This window comes from Pyrus communis, chromosome 3 (assembly GCF_041283825.1).
Source record: "Pyrus communis isolate YQ-2024b chromosome 3, ASM4128382v1, whole genome shotgun sequence".
Lineage (NCBI taxonomy): Eukaryota > Viridiplantae > Streptophyta > Magnoliopsida > Rosales > Rosaceae > Pyrus > Pyrus communis.
In genome coordinates, this window is record NC_142567.1 from 26,688,130 (window position 1) to 26,700,789 (window position 12,660).

The window sequence follows — 12,660 nt, forward strand, 5'->3', positions numbered from 1 at the left end:
GAACCAGTGGAGTTTGTTTCTGTTCAGGTTTGGTGCTTGGTTTTTTGCAAAATACGTTTGTCATTAGTTTGAATGATATCTTTGTGGGGTCTTTGTTAGGCCTTGAGGCTCATAATCAAAACTAATATAAGTCCAAGCCGGCATGCCACTATTCTCTTTGTTTAACAGATAGTCTTCTTTGTTATTGGATTAATTGTTTACTTGTGCCATAAGTCACTTAAACTCCATGGTTCATAAGGATTATTTACAGATGGGTTAAGTCTGTACTAAGTTCTTTTCTTGCCTTTTGATAAAGGACTTTTATTTATAATACCATATGTTTATAAAGGGATTCAAGGTCATTCAAGTTAGTTGCTTAGTTATTAGTTTAGGTTAACAATAAGGAAGCAAGAGTGGTTAGTTTGGCAAGATTAATCATGGATAAAACTTGAACTAAAGTAGTTGAAAATGACATAGGATTTAATTAAAGATGCATAAATGACAAATTTACTTTATATAAAGACAAGATTACAACCTTGGCTGGCAAGGTTCATCTTCTTGTAGCCACTTCTTCTTATATTTTACAGAGACAAAAGTCTTGGAAAATAAAATATAAACAAGGTTTACTAGAGGGATTTCATACTACAACAAAGGGAAAATGTAGCAGAGCTTCTAAAAACTGACAAAAGAGAGCTTTCTATAGTGGACCTACAACTGAAAAAGGTAAGTGAACAAACTAAAGCTATCTGGTTTTGCTGTTGAGTTCAGAGTTGAGTATGTTGAGAGAGAGTCTTTTGCTCGCATCCCTTGCTGCTTTTATAGACCCATTAGCCCGAGTGTCCAAGCCTTCCCTTTTGGTGATGGCTTTCTAGAGCACAGTGAGTCACCAATTGCTTTTGTTATTTACCTATCCATGTCATGGAAAAGTACTTTTTGCTGAGGGTGAGCTGCCCTCTATCCCTTGTTAGTTCCATCATAGGCTTGGGACCTATTAGTTGCCAAAAAATGATTTTTAAGACCACCCTAGACTGCCTCCTCTTCCAGCCCAATCACCAAAAGATTTTTGCACGCCTGCTTTAAATGCACTGAACCCAATATTAAATATCCACCCAAACAATTTCTTCTCTGTAATTGTTTTGGTTTGAGCGATTGTGAGTGGGGATACTTGGGTACTTATAGGTTCCGATGAGTACAAGGATTTTCGTAAGTTCCTTGGAGATTTGGGATTTAAAATTCCTGATAATAGTAGGATTTAGTGACAAAATTAGGGTTTTGGTAAGTTTCTTGGATAGCAGTGAATAGATTCCTGAAGTTATTAGGATTTAGTAAACTTAATTTTGAACTACGCATGTGATCCAATATTATAAGTGGTTAGGGTGTTGAATTTCCACCCATATGTCTTGGGTTTGAAACTTCCCCTCTCCTAAATTATTGTAATAGTTTCAAACGCTTCCTCCTCCCTTTAATAATAATAATCATTAAAAAAAAAAAAAAAAAAAAAAAAGAGGAGAGAGATAAAGAGAGAGCAAGAGAGAGAGAGAGAGAGAGAGAGAGAGAGAGAGAAACTATCTTGGACTCATGTTAGTCTGTTTGAGGATTAACCATACCCATTGGATCCTAATTGGGCCGTATTCTTTATGATTTATGACTCCTTTAACAAACATTTAAATTTTTTTTAACAAACGATAATATCTACACAAAGGAGAAAGGATCACAATGAGCTAGTAATAATGTGGTTCAAATTGGCCCTTGGCGAGAATTGAACCTAAGACTTATCACTTAAAAGTGAAGAGGAATACCACTAAACCGTAGTACTAAGCGACTTAACAAGCATTTTAATTTAATACTTAGTTTTATTAAGTACCATTTTTTGTCACAAAAAATAACTCTTTAGTGGAGCATGAATAATACATAATATTAATCTGTTACTTCAAGTTGCGTATTATTGAGTGGTCTAGAAAATCAACAGTTAGATCATGTATATAGAGATTTAATAAATCTTTGTCACGGTTAAGTCTTCAATAAAATCTATATCTTTGGTCTTTTGGATGAGATATAGCACTACAACTAGACGCGTAAATTAGAAGGAACAAGGTTTATCTATTTCTACATATTTGAAGTACGGAGTTGCATATGATAGATGTGAGGATAGCAACATTAGCTAGAGATGATGTGCCCACCTTAGGCATCCGAGTTCGTATTCCTCTATCCACAATTAGATTAATTAAGTTCAATTACTTTTGGTAAAAGAAAAAGTACGGTTCCATTTGAAGCCGAAAAAAGAGAGGATTGGAGCAATTGATGCGTACATGCTACGTCAATTAATGAATTTATCTCATTGAATATTGATTCTATGCATCACTCACCAATGTGATTATACACCAATGTGGTGTAAATATATGATCTCCTAACCCCCCTCTTATCCAAATGTCCGCCAATATGCTTTCTCAAGACACAGTTGTCCATTTTTGTTCGCCCCCCTTTAACCCTGATGTAAAAGAGCATTCTTTTTTCTCACTACCACAAACTACGGCATATGCTTACCATACATCTCATCATTTGTCATGTGTCATTTCACCTAATTAGTTAATTTTAATGTTAAATGTTCCTTTTCTTTCTTCTTTTAAAAGAAAATTATTATTATTAATGGGAGGGGGGAGGTTCAAAACTATTACAATAATTTAAGAAAGGGAAGTTTTGAACCCAGAACGCATGAGTAGAAACTCAACATCCTATCCACTAAAATATTAGACCACATGCTATCGAATGTTCATTTCCAATTTTTTTTAAAAAAAAATCTAGTATTAAGTGAAAAGATACGTGATAAATGATGAGGTGTATATAATCATACAACATAGTTATAATGGTGAACAAAAAAGCTCTTTGATCTAGTGTTACCTCCTACTCTCTCCCCATCTACAAGACTAGCAAGTCTACACTTCAGCATTGAGTATATACATCTGATCCCACACGTGGTGTATCCTAATCGATAGATGTTCCACGCGTCCACCTAATTTTTTTTTTCCAATCGCAGGCCCCCACCTTTTTTTTTTTTGGGAAAATTTGAAATAAATCCAATTTTATAGACTACCTTTTGAAATAGGTCCAATTTTTAGTGACTTTTGACTTTTGAAATAGGTCCAATTTTTAGTTACTTTGGACCTATTTCAAAAAACCCCCCTTTTTTTTTTTTTTTGCCAATTGCAGTCAATACGCTTGGAGTTGAAGTATGTGATCAGCACTCATGGAGTAGCAGGTCAGGAGAAAAGGTTCCCATAGGTTGGATTCCCAACTCATCACTTGTAGACAAACATGATATGCTTTGTCCTATTTTCAAAGTTTCATTATCAAAGTTTCATTATTGATGAAAGTGAATGAGACTTGACATATACATTATTAAGTTTCATTCCACTCATCATAAATTCAACTAATTATTGCAAGCAAAAGCAGTTACAAGCGCAAAATTTTTTAACGCATTGCGTGTTCCGAGAAGGATATGTGTGGACAGACCAAGAAATATCTAGTATATATTAGTACGTGGCACATCACAGTACCAGTTGTTAATCTTCAACCAATGAAGAACAGTAATGGAGTTTTCTAGAGAGAGAATTACAAGTTCCTATCCTTCTAAGGCTAGTGAATTGGAACCACAAGGGATACTTAGGTTATTCAAAGCCAGTTACAATCCCCTCACCTGCGCAAATGCTTCCATAACTACATTGCTTTGTCAAAGAACTCGGACATGGATTCCACCAGAGAACAACAACGAACCAGTGTCTACCACGTGGTGGCAGTGCCTCACCCAAGCCGAAGCCATATTAACTCACTGATGAACTTCTGCAAGTTGCTTGCTTCACAAGAGAAAGACATTCTCGTCACCTTCGTCCTCACACAAGAGTGGCTTGGCCTCATCGGCTCCGACTCCAAACCCGACAGCATTCGGTTCACTGCCATTCCCAACGTAATCCCATCGGAGCATGTCCGTGTCGCCGACATGGATGCCTTCTTGGACGCCGTCAGGACCAAAATGGAAAAGCCGTTCGAGCTCCTCCTAGATCAGCTGGAGCAGCCGCCTAGTTTGATAGTAGCTGACACTATACTGCATTGGGCAGTCGCTGTCGGAAACCGAAGGAATATCCCAGCGGCGTCGTTTTGGCCAATGTCCGCCTCCTGGTTTTCACTGTATCAGCATTTTCACCTTCTCTCGCAGAATGAGCACTTCCCAGCTAACCTGTTAGGTGAGTGTCTGTAACTAGAAATTATTGTGTACCGACAGTCACAGCTACAATAATTGTCTCTAACTACAAATATTTATGTTGTCCCACTACGAAATTGGACAACACATGCAAAAATGAATCAAGCCAATCTATGCACATCAACGAATTGCATAGTGGCACACTGGCACTACATATTATATTGATATTATGACATAAACACTGCACCTAATCTTAATCATGACTCATTTTTCACCCACCATCACCATTTGGGATAAAGGTTTCAAAAACCTTCTAAATGTTTTTCTTTTGTTGTGGCACAGAGTGAGTATTAAGTGTCAAGATTTCAGATTTGGTCATGTGTTTCACTAATCACATTAAAGTTGTCATAATTTAACCACTTATAAAATCCAGTAAGTGTTAAGCTTTAATATAAAAGGTTTCACTGTGCAATTAGAAATAAAATCTTTCAATATGCAAGTCTTTATTTCGAAGTTTCCGATGTAAGGTTTACATTTTTCATGATAACAAGAGGGTTGAAATATTAGTACCATTCTTATTTTTCATTTTTCTTCATTTAAAACAAGGGTTGGAGTGTAAACCATGGCAGTATATATAGCTGCCTCTGCCTTTAGTACGAGTCTATCAAGATAACATTGCTTTTAAGATCTTATTGAGTACTAAGAATTTTACGTATGTGATAGCAATTTTACGCATGTGATAGCAGTAAACAATCTTTCTGTTGTTTAACACTTTGTTTTAAGATTTCCTATTTATTGTGTAACATTGCTACTTACGATAACCACTTTGCATTGTTAGCAGAGAAAGGAAACGAACGTGTGGACTGCATTCCAGGAGTTTCTTCGACACGACTAGCGGACCTGCTTGCTTATGAAAGCAACCAAAAGAATATAGACTTTTTTTTAAACTTCTTATCTTGGGTACCTAAAGCACAATACCTGTTATTCCCTGCCACCTTCTATGAACTTGAAACCCTAACCATCGACGTTTTACGATCAGAATTATCACTACCCATTTACACTATGGGCCCATCAATACCCTACTCCAAGAAAAATGACCTCCCTAATCCAGTTACTAGTGATGATAGCTACTTCCAATGGCTAGACTCCCAACCTTGTAGCTCAGTTTTGTACATCGGCATGGGAAGTTTCCTTTCATTTTCTAGCGCCCAAATTGATGAGATCGCTGCTAGTTTGCGCAACAGCGGCGTTCGGTTCATTTGGGCGGCTCGCAGAGAATCCAAAAGGTTAAAAGAGGCTTGTGGGGACATGGGGTTGGTGGTGCCTTGGTGTGACCAATTGAGGGTTTTGCGTCATTCTAGTATTGGGGGGTTTTTGAGTCACTGTGGTTGGAACTCGGTTATGGAAGGTGTTTCTGCTGGTGTTATTTTTCTTACCTTACCTATAGGTTACGATCAAGGAATGAATAGTAACCAGATTGTGGAGGATTGGAAGGTTGGGTGGAGGGTGAGGAAGATTGAGGACAAAATTGACCATTTGGTGACAAAAGAGGAGATTGCAGGCTTAATGAAGAAGTTTATGGATTTAGAGGATGATGAAGGGAAGGAAATGAGGAGGAGAGCTAGAGAACTTAAGCAGTTATGTCATGATGCCATTGCAGAAGGTGGATCATCTCATGCCAACATCAAGGCCTTCATTGGAGACATTTCTCATAGGGCGTGAGGGTTGAGCATTTCTTGTTTGTTGTTTGCCTTTATTTCGTTGTTTCGTTCTCTTTTTTCTATCAAATAAAACTCAACATTTTTGTTGATGTTTGTGGTGAAAGTGTTTAAAACTTGTAGTAACTTGTTCAGTAGCAGATTCAAAATTCAAAATTCTGAGGGTTATTAGTGTAATGATCTTCCTTATTTAACAAATATAGCACGCTTAATGCAAGGTTTTTATTTTTTTAATCAATTGGAGATTTCATCTAGCACTTGGAATGCATGTCGTCATTTGCTGAACCATGCTACGCAGATGTTGACATTTACCAAGTGTTGTCGATAAATTCTCTGTTGAGTAATGCATCTTGTTGAGAAATGTCGAGGCATCATATCGAATGATATCGAAATATGTTAAACCTGCATTTCATTGGACATTTAGTGGACTCAAATCTGAAGAGTCCCTGAGGACCTTCATCAGCTTTTTTTTTTACGACCTCAAGAGCGTCCCGGAACCACTAGGTACCTATGTGGATCCGCCCATGCACTTGTTCTAAGTGTTGATATCTGGCTTAGCATTTTAATAGTCCAATCCTCCGTGAACACAAGCACACTATCGTTCGTCAAATACATACATACATACATACATACATACATACATACATATATATATATTAAATTTAGATTTTGAAATATTTTAATAAAGCTTGAAATTTTTTTTTTTTTGGATAAGAACAATAAGAACAAAATAAAGGGTAAAGTGAATAACAGCATGATTGACTTTTTAGTGTAAAAATATGGTTTTTCGTTAAAATAAATAGTACTAGGAGCTTTTCGTTAAAATTCCCTTATATATATTAAATTGAGATTTTGAAATGTTTTAAGGGGTGTGATATCCACACACCCCATTTTACTTTTCACACACATTTTTAATTTTCGGCCGTCAGATTAGATGAATTGAAGAAAATAAATAAATAGAATTATCAAGAAGTGTGTGAGAAGTAAAATAATCCGCACACCCCTATTTTAATAGAGCTTGAATTTTTTTTTTTTGTTTTGTTTTGATAAACGAGCTTGAAAAGTTTGACACTAAAACATCTACACTATCTAACCAAAAAATGAACTTGACATGCTATAGCTTATTGAACATGAAATTTTTTTACGTTCTTTTAATATTAGGAAGGATAAGAGTGGGATAAGCAACATGGTTAGTTATAATAATATGGTTCAAATTCGTTTTTGACGAGAACTGAACGTATGATCTCTTACTTACAAATGAAAAAGAATGCCACTAAATTTCTTCATTCATTGTAAAAGGATAGTTCTCCTTCCTCGTTAACAGAACATCTTTTGTAATATGAACATCATAATTGAAATTGTTGATTTCTTTTGTTATAATTTAAAGATCAACTTCGTCCGATGCCGGGAACAGGAGGAGTATCGCGACGGGGTCGTTTTGGCCAATGCCGGCGTCTCTTTCTCCGTGTTCCAACATTCTCATTCTTGAGTGTATATATATATATATGATCTCCTTATGCTGCTTATTGCAATCGTATCTTCTCTTGTGCTAGGGATTAGTTTCCTCTTAGATTATCTAGGACTAATCTCCTGATGCTGCTTTGTAATTGTACCTTTCATGACTCCTATATGCCATTTGATGCAGATTCAATGTGAATATAAGCATCAAATGCGAGAGCACAATGGCAAAGCGTCCATGGGAAATCTATGGTTTGACAAGACTCGTTGCTCTCCAGGTTTCTTCATTTCTTTTCTTTCCGCCTAAAGTTTAGATATTCTTTAATCATGTGACTGATTGGGATCAAATTAATATTTATTCAACCTTTTGAGTTTTTACCGGAATAGCAATCTTTCTACTTGTACTGCCCTGCTTTGATATCTGCAAGTACTGCAAACTGGCTTTAGCTGCCTTACATTTTGAGTTTGTTTTACTTTCTTTCTCCAAAACCTGCTCATTCTTTAACTTCTTGCGGTAATTAAGGTTTAATTTCTTGCGGTACCCTTAGGGTTTAGCCTCTTGAGCTCGGAGAAGAGATACAAGGCCGGTTGATCATCAGCAAGTTGAGTTCCTCCATAGGCTTCCCAAATCTCCGAGGGTTCTGATTTGTTGCCGAAGATGTTGCACTCATGTATAAGGGTGTTGTGTGGCGGCAATAGCGGTATGTTCTCCAAAAAGTTGTAGAGAAAGTGGCCAACGAACTCTTGATCGGTGGGTTTGAGGCGAAAACCCAACAGCACAAGGGAATGATTCTCCATAGGTAACGGTAAATCCAGAAGAAGAGATGGAGTTAAGTGATTAATTTTGTGTGTTTTCTTGTGTTTTCGATCGTACAGGAACAAGTGGAGTTTGTTTCTTCTCTCTGTGGTTGTTTTGGTTTGAGCGATTGTGAGTGGGGTTACTTGGGTATGATAGATGTGAGGACATCAACATTAGCTAGAGATGATGTGCTCACCTTAGTTCGTATTCCTCTCTCCACAATTTAGATTAAAAAAAAAAAAAAAGAGTGGTATTTATTTGAAGCCCAAAAAAAGGGAGGGGGATCTGCATCCGAGTTCGGATTCCTCTCTCCACAATTTAGATTAAAAAAAAAAAAGAAAAAAGAGTGGTATTTATTTGAAGCCCAAAAAAAGGGAGGGGGATCTTAGCAAATGATGTGTACACGCTACATCAATTAATAAATTTATCTCATTGAATGTTGACTCTATGCATCACTTACAAACGTGAATATACACGAATGAGGTATAAATATATGATCTCTTAACCCTTCTTATCCATATTTCCTCCAACGTGCTTTCTCAAGATATAAGCGGTCTGCTTTTGTTCGTCCCCCTAAACCCTGATGGAAGGAGGATTCTCTCCACTTCCCTTCTCTTCTATTTAAACGGTTACGGTTTAGCCACGTCAACATCTTATATTGATTTTTTATAGAGACAATAAGACAAAAAACAATATGTGAGAGAATGGGAGGAAAGGTGATGGGAATAGGAGAGAGAATTCTACTCCACCCTGATGTAGGAGCGAATTTTTTCTCACCAATATAAACTATAGTATATGCTCATCATTTGTCACGTGGCATTTCACTTAACTCTGGTTAATTTTAATATTAAATGTTCATTTTCTTTCTTCTTTTTTTTAAAGAAAATTATTATTATTAATGGGAGAGAAAATGTTCGAAACTATTACAATAATTTAGGAGATGAGGCAGTTTCGAACCTAGAACGCATGAGTAGAAACCAAACATCCTATCTACTAGGAGATTAGACCACATGCTACTAAATGTTCATTTTTCAATTTTGAAAAAAAAAAAAAAAAAAACCTAATGTTAAGTGAAAAGACATATGGTAAATGATAAAGTGTATAGCGACCATACACTATAATTATAATCGTAAGCAAAAAAGCTCCCTGATCTAGTGTTATCTCCTCCTCTCTCCCCATTGAAACCGTGACACGTGTCTAAAAGACTAGTAAGTCTACACATCAGCATTGAGTATGCACATCTGTGTCCCACATGTGGTGTATCCTAATGGCTAGATATTCCACACTTCCACCTAATTTGTTTGCCAGTTGCTGTCAATACGCTTGGAGTTGGAAGTATATGATAAGCAGTTGGACTAGCAGGTCAGGAGAAAAGGTTTTCCATAGGGGCACACAAAGGAAAAGCGTCCCTCTCGTACTTAATATTCAACTAGAAATTTGGTTTTGGTAAACCTAACTCTACAACTATTTTGAAAGTTAATCTTAAATCAACTGGTAGTCTCAGAAAGAAGAGAATGCAGTAGAGGCATACACCCAGCTGAAAATCGATGTCGAACAGGTAACGAAATTCATGGATAGAACATGGTTGCAGGAAAAATGCAGAACGATGTCGAAAACAACAATTGGAGTTTCATACAATCATAATCAGTGTGGTCATGTACATATACGAGGAAGAACAAGTTTATTAAGACGGTCACGACAATTGCAAGGACAGAAATACAAAGTTGAAAACTTAGCAGACTGTAAAATGTACAAACAAAAATAAGATACCATGGGAATGCGGGCAACTTGTTACTATCGTGGAGGATGCTGTTCTTCTTGTTGCTGCAGCGGGATTTCTTGTTGTTGTTGCTCTTCCTCGCCTTGCCAAACCCAGACTATGTCTCGAAGAGCAGGTCTTATGTCATCCAACATCTTCTGGAATTCCAATGTATCCCCACTTGATTTCTTCACCTCGACTAGATGAAAAGTTGGAGTGATTTCAAATATCTCTGCATCTATGGACAAAATCCCCTTTCTACCTTCCTTTAATCCATCAATTTTCAACAATCCATCATCCTTCTTCTTCACTTTCAGCTCCAGTTGCTTAGCCATTTCTTCTAACTTGGAGATGATGACCGTAGCAGGTTGTCTGGAAGTGAATCTTGCTTCTCTGTGAAAAGGATCTTTTTCAAACAAGCCAGACAGATCAAACCCGGCAGAAAGGGAGATAATATCAAAAGCATTCATGTTTGGAGGTCTCCCTGGTTCTTGCTTTTCCTCAGAAGCCATACTATTCTCACTGGAACCAGAAGCTTCTGCACTCGTACGAGCCACATCCTTGTTTCCTATTTCAGATTTCATATTTTTGGAGTATGGTCCCTTTCTGTACCAAGAACTCTCCCTAACTTTGGCTATGGAAATCCTAGAATTGGGATTTGGATCCAACATCCTGTACAGTAGCCTACGTGCTTCCGGTGAGAAAAAATTTGGGCATTTAAATTCTGCTTTCCCAATCTTCCGGTACATCTCCATCAAATTTGAATCATGAAATGGTAGATAGCCTGCCAATAAGACATACAGGACAACTCCACAAGACCAAATATCAGCTTTCACACCATCGTAGCCTCTCCTGTTAATAACTTCTGGAGCAACGTAGGCAGGAGTACCACATGTGGTGTGGAGTAGCCCATCTTGGCGTATGCTTTCAGTGAGGGCACTTAACCCAAAATCAGAGATCTTCAAATTATCATTCTCATCAAGCAACAAGTTCTCTGGTTTTATATCCCGATGATAAACACCCCTACTATGACAGAAATCAAGAGCATCGATTAGCTGCAAAAAATATTTCCTTGCAACGTCCTCCTTCAGCTTTCCTTTAGCAACCTTGTTAAATAGCTCACCGCCTTTAGCATATTCAATGACAAAGTATATCTTAGTTTTGGTTGCCATGACTTCATAGAGGTGTATAATATTAGGGTGTCTAACCAGTCTCATAACAGATATTTCTCGCTTGATCTGATCCATCAACCCGACCTTCATAATCTTTTCTTTGTCAATAACCTTAATGGCCACACCCTGATTCGTTATCAAGCTCCTTGCATAGTGAACCCTGGCAAAAGTCCCTTGACCCAACAATCTCCCTAACTCATATCTTTGCATCAGCACATGCGATTTATTCTCCATCCCAATCAAAACCTAATAAACAATAAATACACAACTTCCTCCTGCGGTTATGATCTATATGATCAACAATATACAGTGCAGGAGTTTATAATACCACAAGAAGCTCAACCGTCAACCGTCTTCACAATGGTCATGCATTAACACAACTGGCGCTGCGTGCACAATACAAGGCCCAACTTGCTTCTGGAATCCGAGACCAAACCAGCTTTGATTTACAGGTCCCTCACCAGCAAGAATCAAGAAGGGCAGTTCGATTATAGACACAACCTCATGGAGTTGTGAGGCAGAGTCCAGCGCGCTAAGGCACATCTTTCAGCATTCCCCGGGTTTTTGCTTCCAATGTAATGATGAATTATACCAAAAAAAAAAACTGCAACGCAACGATCTTCCACACAATTACCCAAAATTTAGCTCAAATTTGTAAAGCCAAACCTAAAAAAGTCGGAAACAGGACAGCGATTAAAACACAAAAAAGCTACAATCTTTGTCAATTTTCCATGAATTGAAACTAACCCTTTGAAACAATTACACATAATACATAAAAAAGCTCTAATTTGACGAAAGATTGATAACACACCCTGATTCAAAGTTCAAACTTTTATTCAACAAAATTAGTAACCCGTCGATTAAGCAGAGGAACCAGAAAAATGTTATAAAACAACAAATCTTCATGAAATAACTAGCAATTAATTCTTCTATATTCTTTTGATCGAAACTAATCCGGCTTAAATTTTCAACTGAAAATTCCAATTCCCTCTAGACGTTTCGATCAATTCTCAAAGCTAAAAAACTATGAAAAACAATATATAAAATAAAAGGAAAATTGGAAATCATACCTTTTTGTTGACGAAGGAGAAGCTCCTGGGTATGGAGATCCCCAAAACCAGAGGAACAACGAAGAAAAGGAGAGAGAGAAAAGCAGGAGGTGGTGCTCGAATTCAAAATATTAACATCAAACTTTACTTGAAAAATAATCACGTAAACCCTTGGGTTTTTATATTAATTAATTATATTACCTGGACGGCTTTACCTCAAAAAAAAAAAAGAAAAAAAAAAGTAATATTACCTCTGCCAGAAACCCGGTAACCCAGAACGTGCGGGCCTACGTATGAGCCCATGCGCGTGAGATAGATTTTTCACTGTGGTCGACATATAAGATGGTACATCACATGTTATTATACAAATGATGAGATATATGTGTTAAAAAGTTAACAACTTAACAAATAAAATTTCTCACCACTTACATAAAAACACGTCATATACCACTTATATTTCCGTTTTGTGTCGTGTGTGCGCGCCTACCTATACACGCTAGGATTTGTAGGTTTTTCATTTATTTTACTTTT

General features: G+C 37.1%; 2 protein-coding genes and 1 long non-coding RNA gene across 3 annotated transcripts; 2 read left to right on the forward strand and 1 right to left on the reverse strand.

Annotated features, from left to right (window-relative positions):
• The first annotated feature begins 3,233 nt into the window (after positions 1-3,233).
• LOC137715621 (UDP-glycosyltransferase 87A1) lies at positions 3,234-6,069 on the forward strand. The gene is made up of 2 exons (XM_068454966.2): positions 3,234-4,217; positions 5,016-6,069. Exons 1-2 carry the CDS (start codon positions 3,722-3,724, stop codon positions 5,894-5,896), a joined length of 1,377 nt encoding a protein of 458 aa, XP_068311067.2. The 5' UTR covers positions 3,234-3,721; the 3' UTR covers positions 5,897-6,069.
• Positions 6,070-7,296: 1,227 nt separating this feature from the next.
• On the forward strand, positions 7,297-8,586 carry LOC148698241 (uncharacterized). Its single transcript, XR_015961013.1, has 2 exons — positions 7,297-7,628; positions 7,899-8,586. It is a non-coding gene; the product is annotated as an uncharacterized LOC148698241 (long non-coding RNA).
• Positions 8,587-9,758: 1,172 nt separating this feature from the next.
• On the reverse strand, positions 9,759-12,294 carry LOC137715053 (CBL-interacting serine/threonine-protein kinase 10). Its single transcript, XM_068454271.2, has 2 exons — positions 12,151-12,294; positions 9,759-11,746 (listed from the first exon to the last, which is right to left on the reverse strand). Exon 2 carries the CDS (start codon positions 11,312-11,314, stop codon positions 9,944-9,946), a length of 1,371 nt encoding a protein of 456 aa, XP_068310372.2. The 5' UTR covers positions 11,315-11,746; positions 12,151-12,294; the 3' UTR covers positions 9,759-9,943.
• Positions 12,295-12,660: the final 366 nt, after the last annotated feature.

What these genes read in the sequence shown, in the direction of transcription:
- LOC137715621 (XM_068454966.2), top strand. Translation starts at nt 3,722, where the DNA reads ATGGATTCCACCAGAGAACAACAACGAACCAGTGTCTACCACGTGGTG. An exon ending in CTTCCCAGCTAACCTGTTAG is followed by an intron (nt 4,218 to 5,015) that starts GTGAGTGTCTGT and finishes CATTGTTAGCAG; the next exon opens with AGAAAGGAAACGAACGTGTG.
- LOC137715053 (XM_068454271.2), bottom strand. Translation starts at nt 11,314, where the DNA reads ATGGAGAATAAATCGCATGTGCTGATGCAAAGATATGAGTTAGGGAGA.